Here is a 20242-nt window from a genome sequence, read left to right on the forward strand (position 1 = left end):
AAATACAAGCTCATTAAACATTAGTACTGATATTTTCAACATTATGAGTTTTTCAGGAGGGTGTCAAATTTTCTGTGCTTTGTGTTATCTATGACTGCAAAGGTAGTTGACTGCCTCCTCGTCTCTCGGCAATAAAACTCTGAACTTGGCTGAAGTGACTGTCGACAGTTCCTTTGAGTGCATTCCTCCCTCTTTACTGTGTTCTGCTGCTCATTGGAAAGTTTTTCCATCCATGATGTTGGATATTATACATCCTTATGAATGAGATCGAAGATTATGCCACATCTGATATGGAATTCATTTGTAGACATTTGGAAAAGCATCTTTGTGCCACATTTTGTATCTGTATATGGTAGTCTGTTGCCATAATTTCAGAAAGTTATTGGATTTCAATGAACATTAATTACTTCCTTTCATAGCTCCTCAGATCCTGTCAAAAACAATTAGTGGATGTCATGGCAGATTTGTGAACATCGCTTTGTCATCCTGGTAATTTTAAAATAATTTATTGCACGTACCAAATTTGATACATGATTTATTTTCTTTAAGCCAATCTTTGCAGAAATCCATCTTTTAATTTGAAATGGCAATGCAAAAACTGATAACCAAGCAGCTTTTACATAATGCACAGATCACTGATGTGCAAGATGAAGACACATTTTAAAGTAGAAACAAAGATTCTCTCGTTTTTCTGGTTACTGGAACATATCAATTGTTCACATACTTATTTTTCCAATTTGTGGATATTTGCAATAAACGTACTTTTGTTGCATTTGTTTGAATAACAATTTATAGCAACTCTTGTGCCATGGATTAGAAACATGTCCAGTAGCTTCATAGATGTGCAGGGAAAGATAGACCACAAGTGAAGTGGAGAAATTATGTATAGGAAGGAACTGCAGATGTTGGTTTAAACCGAAGATAGACTCAAAAAGCTGGAGTAACTCAGCGGGTCAGGTAGCATCTCTGGAAAAGAGGAATTGTTGATGTTTCAGGTCTCGACCCGAAATGTCACCTATTCCTTTTTTCCAGAGATGCTGTCTGATCCGTTGATTTACTCCAGCATTTTGTGTCTATCTTCGTAGAGAAATTATGATGGGCGCAGTCAAGCAGCAGCTTTTGAATATGTCCTCCGAAGAGAAAAAGGGACAAGAAAAGTTTGAGCGTGGAATTGAAGAAGGATCAGTCTTGTCATTTGAAAATATGCCAGATAACAGGAAAAGGAGCTGGCAGGTGCAAGTTATGTTACAGAGCAAATATAGGTGGCTCTTCTGATGGAGAATATATGAAAACAGATAGAAATATAATGTTGTAAATCCTCTGATTCAGTTTAAACTAATGGCAGGGGAGGGGCATTGGCTGCATTCAAAATTTGCACGAGGAACCTTTGCTGGCACTTTCAACACTCGCAACTTCTACAAGCTAGATGGACAAAAGCAGCAAAAGAATGTGAGCACCACCACCTGGAAGTTGCCCTCCAAGCGGCACACCATCCTAATTTAGAAATATAACACCATTCCTTCACTGTCGTTGGATCAAAATCCTCAAATTCCTTCCTCACAAAATTGTGGGTATATGCACTCATCAAGGACTGCAGCAGCTCAAGAAGACAGCTCACCACCACTTTCATCATCATCATATATATACAGCCGGAAACAGGCCTTTTCGGCCCTCCAAGTCCGTGCCGCCCAGTGATCCCCGCACATTAACACTATCCTACACCAACATTTACCCAGCCAATTAACCTACATACCTGTACGTCTTTGGAGTGTGGGAGGAAACCGAAGATCTCGGAGAAAACCCACGCAGGTCACGGCGAGAATGTACAAACTCCTTACAGTACAGCACCCATAGTTAGGATCGAACCTGAGTCTCCGGTGCTGCATTCGCTGTAAAGCAGCAACTCTACCGCTGTAAAGCAGCAACTCTACCGCTGCGCTACCAAGGGTAGTTAGTGATGGCAATTAAATGCTGGCTCAGCCTATCCCTCCACTGATTCATTCAACTCAGAGTTCCAAGGGCAGAGCTCAGATGTGCTGAATTAAAGATCCGGATACACTTCTCACCTGACCCTGTTTAATGTCTTAAACATATTTTATTGTGTTTTATTTTTAAAGTTCTGTAAATTGTTTTCAAATATCTGATTGTCAGTTAGAAATAATTAAAAGGACCTTTGACAACATTGGCTGTCCACAGGGAACCCGGTTGGCCTGGGATACAGAGCCTCAGGTTCTTCAGTCAGAGACCTAGTGGGCTCTCTTGGGATAGCCATGCAGCAAGGCCTGAAGCTTAATATTATCAGAGGCCTTAAAAATGCTAGTGTGGGAGTAGCAATAGCAGGGGTGGGTGTGTGGGCCGAAGACCGGGGATCAAGCATGATCTAGCCCAATTTTTATGCATTTAGTGCAATAGTTCAATAGTGCTTTATTTGCCACATGTGCAACTGCACAGTGAAATTCATTTTGCATATATTACACATGTCGGCGCCACCATTTTATGGCGCCATTATTCAAAGTTCAAAGTCCGGTCAGCCAGTGCACTCGATGTACTGGAGTAGATCCGGCAAACTGACGTCCCTCTCCTCTCCTCACCCGGCCATCTTTGCATCCCAGGGGCGCCTCCTGCAGCCTACCTGAAGGCAATGGAGGCATTATCCCGATTCACCCTCGCTCTTCACGTCCGACTTCTCCAACACCCTCCCAGTTACACCATCTGCAAGCCTTCGGGCGGGTTCCCGATCCCACTGACCGGTGAGCCTTCGGGCAAGGCTTTTGTGTTCCTCAGGTACATCTGTAATATTCTCTGCCTATGAATTTTGTACATCCTGCATTTTTGTTTGCTTTCCCTCAATGCTACTGCAGTAAATATTCCTGTTATCATTGGTGAAGGCTGGAGCAAGGACTGCAATATTTTGCAACAAGGAGTTCAGGAAGAAGGGGTAGGTGGAGAATAGAACTTGTGGGAAGTAATTTACACAACTGTGACTGAAACAAAATAAGATTGTGAGAACAGTAGCTTTGTCATGCACTCTTCGGAGCGCAACAGTCTACCTCATAGAATGAGGTACATTCATCAGTCTTATCACCATGTATGTATAATAACTTAATAGTCAGGTGAGATAAATATCTGTTTAAACTTGCTTGCAGTTTTATTGTGTTATTAAGAGTGTTATTAAATCTACTAAAATGGGTTCTGCTGGAGCAGTTGAACTGCAGTGGATGCAACATGTTTGTATTTAAAAAATCATGTTTGTTTCTGCAGCTGTACACGTTTATTGTATGTCCATTCTCTCTTTCAGAGGATATTCCACCATATTTTAAGACGGAACCAGGGCCACCTCAAGTTCACCTGGAGGGAAATCGTCTGGTCTTAACTTGCCTAGCAGAGGGAAGTTGGCCACTTGAGTTTCAGTGGTTCCGTAATGATACAGCTGTCACAGCATTTTCAAGGGAATACAGGTAATGAAAGGAACAGTGTGCTGTAACTAAAATAATCAATACATCGATTATGTGATGTTTAAACAATGTCTGATAATTATATTTATACTTGTTTATTGGATAGCTTTATTATTGGTTAGAATTTGGTGCAAAAACTATTTTTATGATGTACTTTGGCACAAAATAATTAGAATAATTTTGTAGCCGGGATGATAAGTTGAGAGTGAACTTCACTAGTGTGGCTTGCCCATCTGAGGGTCTTTGATCAATACCCTGTCTGTTGGGGCATTGTCATTCACGGATGTGACAGACAAAACGGAAAGAATCCTAGCCTTCCTCTCACGCCAGACTAATTGACCAAATACCAGCAGTGCTCAGGAATATCTTTCCTGGCTCAAGTATAATATGTTGGTGGCAGCCTCAAAAGGTTGCTTTGATTTAATCTTCTAAGAATAGAAATGTTCTCTTGAAGCCATTTTAATTCCAGAACACAATACTTGGTAAAAATAATTTTATAACAACTGATGAACATAAGATGCATTCCATAATTTCATCTGCATAAAAGAGATTTGGCCAGTATATTTCTTAAAAGTTTGTTTTTATACTTATTCGCACCTCTTGAGCTAGAAATAAACTGATGTCGAATAAAGCAGGTAGTGATTTTAGTTTTAGAGATACAGCGTGGAAACAGGCACTTGGCCCACTGAGTCCATGCCGACCACCGATCATGTGTACATTAGTTCTATGTTATCCCAATTTTTCATTGCACATTAGGGACAATTTACAGGAGCCAATTATCCTACAAACTTCCACTTCTTTGGAATGCGGGATGAACTCGGAGAAAACCCATGCGGTCACAGGGAGAATGTACAAACTCTGGACAGACAGCATCCATAGTTAGAATCTAACCCGGGTCTCTGACGCTGTGAGGCAGCAGCTCTACCACAGCACCACTGTGTTTGGTGCGAGTGTGGCAGTCAAATTTTTGTGGCTTTTTGTTCCAAGTCATTCTAACTGAACCCAAAAAGCAACAAGTAATAAGGAGACACAAGGAACTGCAGATGCTGGAATCTTGAGCAAAATATAAAGTGCTGAGGAGGAACTCAGCGGGTTAGGCAGCATCTGTGGAGGGACTGGACAGCTGACTTTGTGTCAGGACCCTTCGTCGGACTCAAAAATTTGACTCGCATTCTGAAGACAGCACTCATTCCGAAACACCATCTGTCCATTCCCGCCATAGATGTCGTCTGACCCACTGAGTTTCCCTGGCACGTTGTGTTTTGCAGCAAGAAATACAATTTGTTGGCAGTCATGAGTGCATCTCTCAGCGACTATTCGTCAATCCTTGGACTAATATCTATGTTCTCTGCTTCTTGTTCACTAAACCACTGGAATAATCTGCTTCTTTCTAATCGACACAAGCATTTCAGCATTTTAAATACCACTATACCTCAGTAATCTCCTTTGTTCAAATGAAAGACATACTATTTTACAAATCTTTACATTATCTCATAGGCAGCATCCCAGTAAATTTGTGTCATGAACACTATATTTCATCAACATGTTCCCAATGGCATAGATAACAAAACTACACTGAATACTCTTTTTTCAATCGCCAGCATTTACTGTTTCAGCTTGTTATATTGACCTGGCATGTGGTCTCAAGAGTCTATTGCAACTATTAGAAGACCTTCGTCTTGTTTGGTCTGCTGTCTTTTGCTGACGTGTGAATTCCATTTTCCAACCTGTTATAACAGCTGGTGCAAACAGTCTTGAAGAATGGTCAATTTATCCTACCTCGTGTTTAGTATAATAGGATTTTGAAATGATTGGAGGCAAGCTAAGTTAAAGCCATTCACTCACATTCATACATGTTCAAAACAGTCTGTCAACATATTAAAATGCATTTGAGAATCTTTAGACTCAATGTTAATGGAACTAAATTTGTTTCATGTGTGAAGTGGACCTCTTTGTGTTACAAAAGTTAGTAAAGTCATATAATCATGAAGCATGAAAACGGGCCCTTTGGCCCAACGCTTCCATACCAACCGATATATCAATCAATGCTAAACCTATTTCCCAGACTTGGGTCTGTACCTCTCATTCCTTTCCCATCCATGTTCTGGTCTAAATGCATCTTCAATGCTGAGATTTAACTTGTCTCCACCATATCCAACATAGTTCCATAAACCTTCCACCATTGTGTGAAAAACCTGCCCCCTCAGATCTCCTTTAAATATTTCCTCTCTCACCCTAAAGCCCAATACCTTTCTCACTCTAAAACCTAATACCTCTCTCACCCTAAAACCTAGACCATCTAGTTTTAGGCTCCCCTCTTTACAAAGTGTTCTATCACAGACTTTCCAGCTCTTGCCCATTCTCATTTTCTCTGATAAGATCGTATAGCTCCCTCACAAGTTGGACTGTCTACATACTGAAAAAAAAACCCTTCCTGGTTGCATTTAACAAATTTCACTCTCTCTAGGCCCCTAACGCATCCCAGTTAATAAAGTTAAAATCACCTACGACTACAACCGTAATGCTTTTACATCCTATTGCTATATGTTCACATATTTGTTGTTTGTAATCCTTCTGACTATTTGGACGATTATAATATAATTCCATCAAAGTGATCGCGTTTCTTATGTTTAAGTTCTAATCATATGGTTCATTTACTGATCCTCCCATGACATACGGTGATAATCTTCTCCCTGATCAACAGTGCAACACACTATCCTTCAGGAACTCTCGCCCTGTCACACCTGAAACTACTATCCCCAACAACATTGAGCTGCCATTCCTGTCCTTCACTCAGTCATGTTTCCATGATTGCCACGATATCATTATCCACACTTTCAACCCATCTCTTACCTGTAAGGCTCAGTGCATTAATGTAAACACAGTTAAGCATACCAGCTTCAGATGCTCCCTCACCGCACTGCCCAGGAGACCTGTGTGCTCTATTTTCTACACACGCATCTCTCTTCCCTCATTTTACGTTGTCATATTGGATCCCAACCCCTGCATCGCTAGTTCAAACTATCCTGAGAAGCAGTGGCAAACCTCTTTACGAGGATGGCGGTCCTCCACTAGTTCGGTGCATCCTTGTATTGGTGACCTCTGCCCCAGTAAAGGTTCCAGTTATCCGAAGCTCTGCACCAGCTCCTTGGTCATGCATCCACCTGTTATATTTTCCTGTTACTAAACTCATTACTTCCTATATCCTAAGATTACTACCTTAGAGGTCTTGGCTTTCAACATTGCTGCTAATTTCCTAAATTCCCTTTTGCAGGTTCTTATCTCACTTACCTATGTCAGAGTATTTGTATCGGTTTATTAATTTCAAATATATGCAAAACAGTGAAAAACTTTTGTTTTTGTGCTATTCGGTCAAATCAAATTATATTATGCTTGAGTACAATCAAGCCACACACAAGGACAACAGGTAGTATAAAGAGAAAAATCTGAGAATACAGAATATGGTTTTACAGCGTTGTGACGTTACAGTGACAGAGTCCAACGTTTGTCATGAGGTCAGTTAGAAGGTCATATCTACACCCTAGCTTATGGAAGGACGGTTCAGTAGTCTGATAACAGAGAATAAATTGTTCCTAAATTTGGTGGTATGAGGGGAGAAAAGGGAATGACCGTAGTCCTTGATTATCTTGGCTGCATTCCCAAGACAGCATGAAGTGTATTTGGAATCAATGGTGCAGAGGCTGAACAGTGTGAAAGACTGGTTACATCTACAACTCTCTGCAATTTCTTGCGATCTTGGACAGAGCTGTTCCCAAATCAAGCTGTGATGCAATCTGATAAAATGACTTCACTTTGCCAATTGATAGGTTATGCTAGTCATACCATGCATGGTGAAACAGAACTTAATGGTTGAATTCTGTCCAGGTTTATTCTGAGCAGTAAACTGAACATTTCTTTTTTTCTAAGATATGTAATCCCATCGCTCCAGCGTTCAGACACTGGGTTTTACCAGTGTGTGGTCAGGAACAGACGTGGAGCACTTTTGCAGAGGAAGACACAAGTACATGTAGCATGTAAGTGCATGTCATATGTTCATCAAGGTGCTCTATTATTAACTGTATATTTGAAATGTTCCTTGTATCTCTATATTCTGAGTGATATCATCTAAAAGTACCAAAGAAGATACTACCTTCTGACATAGTGTGATCTAATTCTTGGAACTGCCAATACAATTAAGTATTGATTCACTGGTAACATAAGAAATTAAGAAAAGTGAACAAGATTCAATGACCTATATTGCATATTACCAAAGGCTGTTCATTGATTTATTTGTCCAAAATCTTGCACCTCAATTAATGGGAGTGAAGTCAGAACTAAAAATGATATTTTGGTCAGGTTAGTTTGTCCTTGCATCACCTATAGTTGTGAACCAACTGATACGACTTGGAGACACAGGAAACTGCAGATTCTGGAATCTTGAGCAAAACACAAAGTACTGGAGGAACTCAGTGGATCAGGCAGCACGATGAAGAGACAGACAAGTTATAGGTGTATATAGGTGAGGGGGTGGGGGTGTAGGTCATAGTAATAGGAACAGAACCAGGCCATTCGGCCCATCAAGTCTACTCCGCCATTCAATCATGGCTGATCTATCTCTCCCTTCTAACCCCATTCTCCTGCCTTCTCCCCATAACCCCTGACACCCATTCCAAAGATTCACCACCATCTGACTAAAGAAATTCCTTCTCATCTCCTTCGTAAAGGAACGTTCTTTAATTCTGAGGCTATGACCTCTAGTCTAAGACTCTCCCACTAGTGGAAACATCCTCTCCACATCCACTCTATCCCAGCCTTTCACTATTTGGTATGTTTCAATGAGACCCCCCCTCATTCTTCTAAACTCCAGTGAGTGCAGGCCCAGTGCTGTCAAACGCTCAACATAAGTTAACCTACTCATTCCTGGGACACTCTCCAGACGAGGTTGGCAAATCTGTGGATTTCATGTCAAACACAAGAGGTGAAAAGAAGACAAAAGGATGTCAGATAAGGAAAGAAGAGGAGCAAAATGTAAAACTGGAAGGTGGGATATTGGTGGAAGAGAATAGGCAGAGGGAAAAGAGGGGATTAAAGGGAAATGGGGAACTTGGGGATGGATGATGAGTGAACAAAGATGAAACTGCTAGAATCACCTCTTCATAAAATGTGACTGCTGTTTCAGTGGTTCTTGTTCAACACCTCCACTTATATGTAGTCTAAACAGGTAATTAATAAACTAACAAAAGAAGTAAAATATGCACAGTGATTTTTTAAAAACCCATTAAAGTAGCATTAACGTTTTAAGAACAAAACCATTAATGTGCACATGTCAATCATTGGAGCTCTCATCCTGACTTGTATCCTCAGCCTTTTGCACCATTCCAGCAAAATCCAATTTTGAGGCTCAACATTAAATTCAACGTCTTCAGATAACCAGCCTTTCCAGTTTCTGTCACAACTGATCTGTTCTGGTGTATTAGCAAAAAATGCTGGGGATGGTCAGCTTGTTGGGCAGCATGGTTACAGTTCATGATGGGATGTTCGGCCTGGGGTCTTCGCTATCTTTTTTCCACCTGTCCCATGCTGTTTGAGCTGCTGAATGTTACTGACATTTTCTTGTTCACTTCATATTTCAGCATCTGAATTTTTATTATGATGTATAAATATATTGAGATCACGAGCTGAATGTCTTTTTTTTACAACCTTTTTGGCTTCTTCCCATCACTAATCTTTGTCTATCCATTTTCCAGTAAACCCTTCCTCCTCATCTGTATCCACTTATCACTTGCCAAGCTTGTCCTGCCCCCACCTCTCTTACAGCTTTTTCCCCCTGACTACAATTATTCTGCAAATGTGTTCTGACCTGAAACGTTACCTATCGACGTTCATCAGATAAGCTGCCAGACCTGCTGAGTCCCTCCAGCACTTTGTATCCCTTTTTGTGACCAGTTTCTGCAGTTCCTTGTGTCTACAGCTGGGCATCATTGTCTTTTTTTCATTTTTGTTTACCAATCAAAAATATCCATTTCTAGATTCTCACTTAATCACATATGGCTATGCCAAACAGTTCATATTGCACTATGTTGTGAGAAATATTTCATTTTGCTCGTTGCCTGACTTAACAACTCTGTTTAAAGTCTGAATGACCCTTTAATACAGTACTTTACCTTCATCTCTCAAGAAGCGTTCACTCTATTTAATTTAAAGTATGAAATAAACCAAACTAAATCTTTCTCTTTGAATGCTTTTCTCTGGTATATTCACATTTTTGTTGAGACATTTGCTGAAAATATTTCAGTTCACTGCTTTTTCTATTTTTGGAAAATATTTGTCTCCATCACCTTTCACTTATTTGTCCTCTTGATACTGGTGATCACACAGAAGACTCTTTCCTCAGCCTACAGTATTCTGTTCTGTAGTCAGCAGAAGCAGTGGAAGAGATGCAGGGAAATTACTTTTCCTGAGATTTTTATCCTTGCCAGATGGTAAAGATGAAATAAGATTTGGTGCAGAGTGAAATCAGATCTTGATTGCATCCTTATGTAGCATTATGTGTTGGATCTACACAGTGCTTTATTGAACTTCATAATCCCTGACTGAGACTGCTTTAATTGGACTCTTTTGGAGATAATTCTGGTGATTTATCTGCTTGAGTTAAGAGTATCTGGCATCAGCCTGGCTTCAGTCTGTCAGCTCCACATCACACAGCTTCTCTACCATGTGATGGGATGTGAAGTCACCCAGGTCATTATAGATATATGAAGCAGTTTGGACCAGTGACTTCTGATTGATTTAGAACCCATGAAAATATGAGGTGAAATTGCAGGTTTTTGTTAGTTTTCACTCAATGTTACTTCATTTCAAAGCATTGAAAGTTACTCTAAATAAGTTGCAATCTGTTCGATTCAGTAATGTACTTCATTACATTTGGGTATTGAGCTGTTAAGTCTGATCTCTTTCTTGCTTTGTAAGTCAGACTTGTAGGCTGCTAATTTATCTTGTTAACTGATCTGATTCCTTTAAGTTAATTTCAAATTTCAGGAATGCCTTGCTTCCTTACAGCCATTGCATATTTAAGATACATAACCAAGTCTTATTTCAGAAAGAAAGCAGAGTTATCCAGGTTATTGCTTGAATGGACCTAATTACTATTGACTGCTGGTATCAAATTTCTTCTGTTGTGGGCTTTGCTTAGAATGTAATCCATCTATATAATGTTAACATTTTCATTTGTTTGCCATGACTGAATCCTTTCTTTGGAAAATCATTTTTATCATCATTCACACTGGGGGAAAAAAGAAGGTATTTGTAATCACATGCCATTTTGAATAATTGCAAACTGAACCCTTTGTAGTGAAACCGTGCCATAATACCTTTCCATAATACAGAGCCCTCCATAATGTTTGGGACAAAGACCCATCATTTATTTATTTGCCTCTGTACTCCACAATTTGAGATTTGTAATAGAAAAAATCACATGTGGTTAAAGTGCACATTGTCAGATATTATTAAAGGGTATTTTTTATTTATTTTGGTTTCACCATATAGAAAAAGCTACATGAAAAGACACAAAAAGCTGGAATAACTCGACGGATTAGGCAGCATCTCTAGAGAAAAGCATTATGGTCTGACCCGCTGAGTTACTCCAGCCTTTTGGGTCTAGCCTCTAGTCTCTGTCACTTACTCTTCCTATCTATATATTTATAATTTATACTACCTGTATCTACCTATTAAATACCTCCCCCTCATTTGTGTCCACCTATCACTTGTGACGCTTTGCCCCATCCTACCTCTCTTTTCCAGCTTTCTCCCCCAGCCCCCTCCATCAGTCTGTAGAGGGGCACTGATTCAAAAAGACATCTATCCACTCCGTCCAAAGTTGGTGCCTGACCCGCTGAGTCCTCCAGCACTTATCTTTTTGTTCAAGATTCCAGCATCTGCATTTTCTTGTCTCCAGTCTTAAAAAGTTAACTCTGTTTCTCTAACCACATGTGTTTCCTTATTTCTGGATCTCGGAGTGTCTCCTGCTGAAAAGTAGACTGAGCAGTTATCTATAAGGAATAGGCTGAACTAACAGTGTAATACTTGGAAAAATGCTAGTTTTCAAAGCTTTAAGCATGATACCAAACATGTAACAAAGTTATAATTGATATCTATAACAGGGCTGAATATTGGAAAAGGAAACAAAAAGTGCAAGAAATTATAGCAAAGACAACAGAAAAAAATTCACAAATTGCTAAATACAGAACAGAACACTGGCAGAATTTCTAATTTTTCTTAATATATTCAGGAGCAGACAATATGTTACTGTTTTCGAAAGCCTGTGTCTGCTTCTATATCCAATAACAGGTGCAGAGGGAAATTGCTACAGTAAAATAACAGTTTAGAACGGTCTGTCCCAGCTACAAGATATGTTGTTGATAGTTTTGTTCCAATGCATTTGTTACAATCTTACAGACTTTTATGACGTTTAAATGACTATTATCTCTGTACAGAACAGACGTTTTACGGGTAATAACAGCATAACCCCCGTCCTTTACAAACTCCACTGGCTCCCCATCCCCCAGAGAATCCAGTACAAAATCCTCCTCATGACCTACAAAGCCCTCCATAACCTGGCCCCATCCTACCTGACCGACCTCCTCCACAGGCACACTCCCACCTGCACCCTCCGCTCTGCTGCTGCCAATCTCCTATCCCCCCACATCCGGACCAAACTCAGATCCTGGGGGGACAGGGCTTTCTCCATCGCTGCTCCCACCCTATGGAACTCACTACCCCAAACCGTCAGAGACTCCTCCACACTCACCACATTCAAAACATCACTGAAGTCTCACCTGTTCAGTACTGCCTTCAACCACTGAAGGTCACCTCACCTTCTGTCTCCTTTCTCTGTTTGTTTACTTATTTATCTATTTATTCACTTCCCTATGTTCTCTAAATCCCTGTAAAGCGTCTTTGAGTATATGAAAAGCGCTATATAAATGTAATGCATTATTATTATTATTATTATAAATGGAGGTTGATGTTTCCCTCGGCTTGTGTATCTGGAATCAGGGGGCCACAGATTCAAAAAAGGGCATCGGCCATTCAGGACTAATATGAAAAGATTTTTATTCACAAAGTGCTGGAGTAACTCAGCAGGTCGGGCAGCATCTCAGCATTCTTCAGAAGAAGGGTCTCGACTCGAAACGTCACCCATTCCTTCTCTCCCGAGATGCTGACCGACCTGCTGAGTGAATAAATACCTTCGATTTGTACCAGCATCTGCAGTTATTTTCTTATACTAATATGAAAAGAGATGTCTTCACCCAGTGGGTCGTGAATCTTTAGTATCCGCTATCCAAGTGGGCTGTGGACCACAGTTGTAGAGAGCTTTCAAGACAGGGAATTCTGGATGGTTTTGATTTTAAAGCAATCAAAGGCCGTACAGGAAAGTGGCTCTGAGGTACTTTTATTAACAAAAAATACTTTATTCAAGAAATAAATATATACAAAACATGTTTCTTCCAAAACTCCATCCGACATTCTTGGAGGCTATACATACATTCAATACATATATTCAATACACCAATTGCACAAAATTACCCCCCACACTTGCCACTCATGTGGCCCACTGGCATGGATTCCCTTCCCTTATTTTGAAGGGCATCTCCACCACACCCTGCCCCCCCATGTCCAGCAGCGGAAGGACCCTAGACTGTGGCCCTCCCCCACAGAGCCTTGGCGTTGGCTGCACCGAGTTTCAGTGCATCCTTCAGCATGTACTCCAACATTCCCCGACGGACAGCTTGCTCCGCTGGGAGGTCAACAAAGCTTGGGCAGACCAAAGGATGTCTTTCACCGAGTTGATGACCTTCCAGCAGCACTCGATGTCAGTCTCTGAATGCGTCCCTGGGAACAGTTCGTAAATCACAGAGTCCTCTGTGAGCTGTTAGGAATAAATCGTGACAGGGAGCCTTGCAAACCTCTCCAGACTCTCTTTGCAAATCCACACTCTGCGAAGAGGTGGACAACTGTCTCCTCTCCATAGCAGCTGTTTCGAGGGCAGTGTGCGTTGGTACTGAGGTTCGGACGGTGCAGGAAGGATCTGACTGGGAGGGCTCCCCTCATTGTCAGCCAAGCCAGGTCTTGGTGCTTGTTGGTGAGGTCTGGCGATGAGGCATTTCTCCAGACAAGCTGGGCAGTCTGCTCTGGGAACCACGCCACAAGATCCATGGAGCCATTTCCCTGTAGTGCCTGCAGGACGTTCCGTACTAACCACTGCCCGATGGACCTATGGTCAAAGGTGTTGGTCTGGAAGAACCTTTCCACGAACGACAGATGGTGCGACAATGTCCAGCTGACTGGCACATTGCATGGCATCTGCGCCAGGCCCATCCTTCGCAACATCAGGGACAGGTGGTCACAACCTCAGCAGGTAGTGACACTTGGTGCCCACATGCCTTGGCTCTACGCTCCGCCTGATGCAGCCACACACGAAGGTGGCTATCAGGATGAGGGCGACATTGGGCACGCTTTTACCCCCATTATCTGCCGACCTATGCATTGTGGCCCATCGCACCCGGTCCGTCCTCGACCCCCAGATTGATCTAATGATTGTATGCGATGGTGAAAGAGGCATATGGGGCTATAGAACCTACTGCTTTTATTTCTTATGTTCACTTTCATGTTTCAAAAGCAGGTTTTCATAAACTGTTGAAATACATTTTGCTACCTAAAAATTTAACTCTAAAATCTGTATAAATTTTGAGTTTAGAATCCTTTAAGCTTACCCAGATTTTATTCAATGTAAATCCCTGGAAACTTGTTTCAAATTTGAGTCTGTCTTCTCACTACAGATATTAGGGATGTCACGAGTTTGCTGCTGAAATGCTTTTACTCTCCATCATTGTTGCTAATTTTCTAGACTCTCTAGTCCAAATATTAACCACAACAGCTCCCCCTCCCAATTCTCACTGCCACCATCGTGATAATACTTTCTATGGATTTGTGAGTTTAAATAAAACAAATCTACACATTTTTAAACAAGCAAGTGCGGAAAACACAGTGAAAAAAAGATACAGTGCTCTTCACGTTTGGTGCATACTCAGTGTTGGACAATCCACATACAGGTACTGAAATCTTTGTTTTTTGAGCCCTACATGCATCTTGTAAAAAGTTAAATTGTGGAGCGGTGTCGCAATAGATAGACGTTTCACTCCAAGACAAGATGTTGGTTATATCCACAGGTATTTCCAAACAAGGAAGTGGTATCACGCAGTAGTTGCTCCAAATACTTTTTAGCAGCTATAGACCCAAGGGACTGCAGACGTTGGAGCTTGAGCGAAACACAAAGTGCTAGAAGAACTCAGCGGGTCAGGCACATTTGTGGAGGGACCCTTCTTCAGACCTTTAACAGTTAGCCACTTTGATCTGGGAATGCAAAACAAAAAAACAGAAGAGAGAAATTAGATGATATTTGTCTAGATTGCCTCTTGAAAGGCTATTTATTATTTATAACATATTACGTTTATCTTCTAAATTTCAGTTGATGATCAGTTTATGTCTTTTTCATGTCAGGAAATTAAATATTTTTATTTTTTGCAATGTTTGATAGCTTTTCACATTTAATCAGTCAGTCTCTAATTTTGTATCTGCAGACCTGGGGAACTTTGAAGGAGGTGATCAACGTATTACAATATCACAGGGTCAGGCAGCAGTACTAAAATCTCCGAACCTCAGTAGTTACCCACAACCGCAGATGACGTGGTTTTGCGATGGCCAGAAGATTATCCCCAGCAACAGAATGTAAGTGCCATTGTTGGGGAATTATTTTACATTGATAGATTTTCTTAATACTGATGTAAAATCATACGTTTTAAGAAGTTACTTGGCACAGAGCTTTGTACGCTGAGGTTGCATTTTTTAAGTGCAGGAATCAACATACTGTTTAGAATCATTGATCGGTTGCTTCTCTAGAAGTGTAGTTCTGTAAAGAGAAATAAGTATTTCTTAACTATAAGAACAGCCTGTGTTGTATGTTATATTCATATAATGAATATTCATGTAAACTAACATTCCTTGTTGCAAAATTTGTTTCTGTATGGACAGAATTAAGAAGGATATTTTACAATTAGATATTCATATTTATTTTAGTTTAATGCAATGAAACATCAATATTTTCGACAGATTCTACTTAGACATTGTCTATATGCAGCTAACCTTCCCATGGTATGACAGGAACGTTGAAGGTATGTTCGGAAAATGACCAAAGAATTTAATAAATTACTTAAGAGAGAGAAAGGTGGGTGAGGAAAGATTTGAGGAGGATTTTTACACTTGGGGTACCAATGGTGAAGTAATTAAATTTGAAGATAATCAAAAATCGTGATTAGGGATACATCTCGGAAAGAGAGGGAAGAGTGAGAGCAGGGATGGATTTGAGAACACTCCTGACCATTTCAAATTGGAGACATTGCCTCAGCCTTTGCTCATCAGTCAGCACAGGCTGATGTGTGAAGAGGACGTGGTGCAGGCAGCCTTGAGCAGCAGAGTAGTGAATGAAATCAAATTGACGACTTGTACAAGGGAAGCCAGGCAGGAATCCATTGAATGATCAAGTCCAGAGGTAACAAATGCCAAGATGATGATTTTATTTGTAGGTAGACCAAGTGGACCCGTTGGGCCCATTCCTCAAAGGGTTTCTATTGTGACTTGGGAAAATCGCGTTTCTTCTTTAAAATGAATTGCTTTTAAAAAAAATCTCAATGAAATAAATATGCTCTGTAAAATAAAGAGGCCGAGATGGATCCGAGGTCTTTTCCAAAAATGGGCGACCGGGCGGGGAGTGCCTCCCGGGGCTGTGGGCGAGCGAGGGGACACACGGAAGGGAAGAGGGTGCCACTCACCTCGGCCCCGTGACGCCAGCGCTGTAGCCAGAGTGAGTTGTGGACCCAAAGCCTCTCCTGTATTGGTCTAGCACACTCACCCCCCCCCCCCCCCCGCCCACTTTCTTTAAAATAAATTGTATTTAAAAAAAATGAAATGAATCTCAAAGAAATAAAGATCCCATGTAAAATAATCCACGTGGGAGTGAACAGCAGGAGCAAATCAGGACTTGCCGGCGTGCAATCAGAGCGGGTGGCGTCAGCGCTCCCCCCACATGGGAGCCGGACCAATCGGGCATCGAGCGGGACGTCGGAGCCAATCAATAGACCCCACATGAGGTTGAGCGGTAGGACCAAATCAGGGTGCAGCAGTGACCAATCTGAGCAGGGAGCATCGACGCTCCCCCCACGTGGGTCCTGGGCCAATCGGGCGTCGAGCGGGTGATCGTAGTCAATCAATGGACCCCACCTGGGGGTGAGCAGCAGGAGCAAGTCAGGATGCCCTGGCGACCAATCAGCGGGGAGCAAAGTCACACCCGGACCATTTGGGCGTCGAGCGTGTGGTCGGAGCTGAACACAAAATGGCAACCCATCCCCAACTGCAGAGGTGCTGGAGCTGAACATAAAATGGCAACCCTCCCCCAACCGCGCACGCGCTGATCCGTTGGGCCCAAAGCTCTCCTGCATTGGTGTAGCACCCTCCCCTCCCCCCCACTCACCCACTCCATCCCCCCTCAACCCCCCTTTTCACCCCTTCCCCCCCCCTTACCCACCATCTCCCCTTACCCATTATCCCCCTCCTCCCCTCACCTCCCACCTCCCCTCACCCCCCCCCCCCCCCACAGTCTTAGGTGCTCTCCGCCACTCCCACACACTCACCCACTCCATCCCCCCCACTCACCCACTCTAACCCCCTCCCTCCCCCCTACTCACCCACATCACCCCCCCCCACTCACCCACTCCATCCCCTCCCTCCCCCTCACTCCAACCCCCTCCCCCCCTCACCATCCCCCCCTCACCCATTCCATCCCCTCACCCACTCCACCCGCTCTTCCCCACGCCTCTCACTCACCCAGTCCATCCACCCTCTCCCCACTCACCCACTCCTTCCCTCGCACCCCTCCATCCCCCCCTCACCCACTCCATCCCCGCTCCCTCCCCACCCCACTCACCCACTCAACCCCCCCTCCCTCACCCACTCCATCCCCCCTCCCCCACACCACCCATTACATCCACCCTCACTCTCCCCACTCACCCACTCCTTTCATCCTCACCCCTCCATCCCCCTCACCCACTCCATCCCCCCCTCCTTCCCCACCCCACTCACCCACTCAACCCCCCTCCCTCACCCACTCCAGCCCCCCTCTCCACTCACCCACTCCATCTCCCCCTCCCCCACTCCATTCCCCCTCTTCCACCATCCCCCTCCCCTCACCCACTCCATCATCCCTCCCTCCCCCACCTCCCCGTCACCCACTCCATCCCCCTCCCCCCACTCACTCACTCCTTTCCCCCCTCACACCCATTCCCTCTTCCACATCTCCCCACCCCTACTCCCCTCACCCCCATCCCACCCCCACTCCCACCCATTCACTTTTAAACTTTAAAATGTCTCTAACGTTAAAAATATAACACCAACTTGAATGAAACTTGTTGTAAAGTGTCGCCAGGACAATGGTGATTAAGATGGTGCTAAAATTGTGGCGCTATCGTTTTACCATTTTGGCTGTAGTTCAGCAAGATCATAATAATATATTTATAGATGGACTTAGAAAGGAGACAAATCAGATGATCTTAATGACAACCTACTAAGTATGGCCTGGATGTTGTTGACGTAAGCAATTTTAAGTAACTCTTGAAAACATCGAACACTTGCGTTCTTAGAGCACCAGGCAGTACAAATCATTCAGCAACAAAATGACAAGTAATGAATGGTACAGGTAGAAAGCAAGCATGATGCTGCCAGTGGAGCCCACAACCAAAGTTCACAATCTGAGGATAAAGGGGAGGTTATTTAAGACTGAGATGAGAATACATTTATTTTCCCCCCTTATCCCTCAGGATTTATCATCTGATAGTGACCTCAAAACCTCTACTGCAACCACATCTGCTTGATCTCCTAGCCCCTTCCAGTAACCAAACATCAAGCTGTCCATTGCAGTGACCAACAACCTTGTGGCTTGCCATGTATATCTACACTGTACCCCAGATTAGCTTTATCAATGGAACAACTGACAGCACCTGCTCCAACAGTAATGCACCTCTATTGTAAGAGATCTAAGCATTACAGTCCAGATTTTGTCGAGAGCCATTGAAGAGGTTACCCCTTCATGCTGAAGTATCTCGACAATAAACTGCATGGTTAGTGTTGGCTGGGCACTACAGCTGCAATGAATTGGCAAATTGCTTAGATTTCATTCAGCAAACCAGCACTCTCTGCTCTTGGTTTTGGCGGATATCCAATTATGTACTCTAAAAATTCAGAAGAGAAGCCACAGAATTAAAAAATATATATGGATATTTAAATAAGCTTGGCACGCAGGGAAGAAACCAATACGTCTTCATGAATGAATGTAAAAGGCAATACTGTAAGGTGTAGAACAGAATTATTGTTCACTGGGTTCCACCGAGTGGCGCTTTGATGGTAGCCTCGCCTACAGTCTGTCCTTTTCGTCATTTGTTTGTTATTTTTAGTGAGTTTTAAAAGTATGTGTTAAAAGTATGTTTTAAAAATATGTGTTCTCAGGTTTGTTTTTTTGTGGGGGGTGGGCAGGAGGGTCGGGGGAATCTTTTATTCAATCTCTTGCCTTGCCTGAGATGCGATTGTTTTCCGGATCGTATTTCCGGTCGCTCTGCGGCCTAACATCATGGAGCTGGAGCCCTTGTCCAGGACTGACTTTGAGCTCCCGCGGGGTGAGAACTTACCATCAGAGTGTGCGATTCCTTGCCTGGATCGACGCCCCTACTGCGGCCTGCGGAATTTAACATCAAGGAGCTCGGAGTCTCGGGTTGAGACCAAGGTCGGGAAGCTCCAAAGCCGCACGAAGTTCGACAACCCCCACTCCGGGGTCCGATTGCCTGGTGCAGGGGAGCTGATTCTCCCCCAATGCAGGAGCTTGATTTCCCCGATGAGGAAGGCCTGATCGCCGGCTACGGGAGTAAGATCGTCCCGTCAACGGAAGGTTAGAGACCCCCAACCGCTCGAGGACAAAGAAGGGAGAGATTGAACTTTTTTTCGCCTTCCATCACAGTGAGGAATGCAGAGGAGTCACTGTGGTGGATGTTCATATTAAAATGTATTTTGTGTGTTCTGTTACTTTTTTTTGTTATGACTGTATGGCAAATGAAATTCCTTGTATGTTGCAAAACATACTTGGCTAATAAAATATGGTTATGATTATGATTGTTAAATCAACAGAAAAGTTAAATAAATCAACTACACAGAAAAAAAGGAGTTGGAAAAGTAATTGCTGCTCCAATTCTGTTTTGATAAGTAAAGAGTTCTTTCAGAAAGCTCTAGTAATATCGAGGTGCTGGAATCTTCCAAATCATGGGAAATTGTCAAATTGAACCAAAGTTTCCTTGAATAGGAGAGAAAGCTGAGGTGGATTGAGTAAAAAGTTCTATTTAAGGAAACATTGTGATGCCAAGGATGAAGACTTACAACAATGCCAGAATTCATGCCTGGAATTGGTCAACTTTCAATGGTCTGTAACTTGTTAAAAAACTAGTCCACTCCTCAAGACATTTTAAGTCAAACCCAAATATTGAAAGGCCAATCGTCGGCAAGGAATATCTATAGTAAAACTTCAATGTGATATTCCTGCGTTTTTAAGGGTTTGAGTTAAGAATTCATCAGTTCCAAACTTTGTTGATGGATATATTAAAGTGGCTTATTTGCCATTCACAACCAAGTATATT

At 42.6% G+C, this 20242-nt stretch overlaps 1 protein-coding gene across 2 annotated transcripts in view; it reads left to right on the plus strand.

The window, feature by feature from the left end:
- The window catches only part of sdk1a (sidekick cell adhesion molecule 1a), a 505919-nt gene that overhangs the window by 168871 nt on the left and 316806 nt on the right, over positions 1–20242 (plus strand). The window contains exons 2-4 of one of the 2 annotated variants that reach the window (XM_078417620.1): positions 3299–3458; positions 7383–7489; positions 15095–15242. In XM_078417620.1, coding sequence (XP_078273746.1) covers positions 3299–3458; positions 7383–7489; positions 15095–15242 — 415 coding nt within the window. The remainder of the gene's footprint in view (positions 1–3298; positions 3459–7382; positions 7490–15094; positions 15243–20242) is intronic. The other variant, XM_078417621.1, reaches the window with a different exon arrangement.

The sequence above is a fragment of the Rhinoraja longicauda genome, chromosome 21 (assembly GCF_053455715.1).
Source record: "Rhinoraja longicauda isolate Sanriku21f chromosome 21, sRhiLon1.1, whole genome shotgun sequence".
Lineage (NCBI taxonomy): Eukaryota > Metazoa > Chordata > Chondrichthyes > Rajiformes > Arhynchobatidae > Rhinoraja > Rhinoraja longicauda.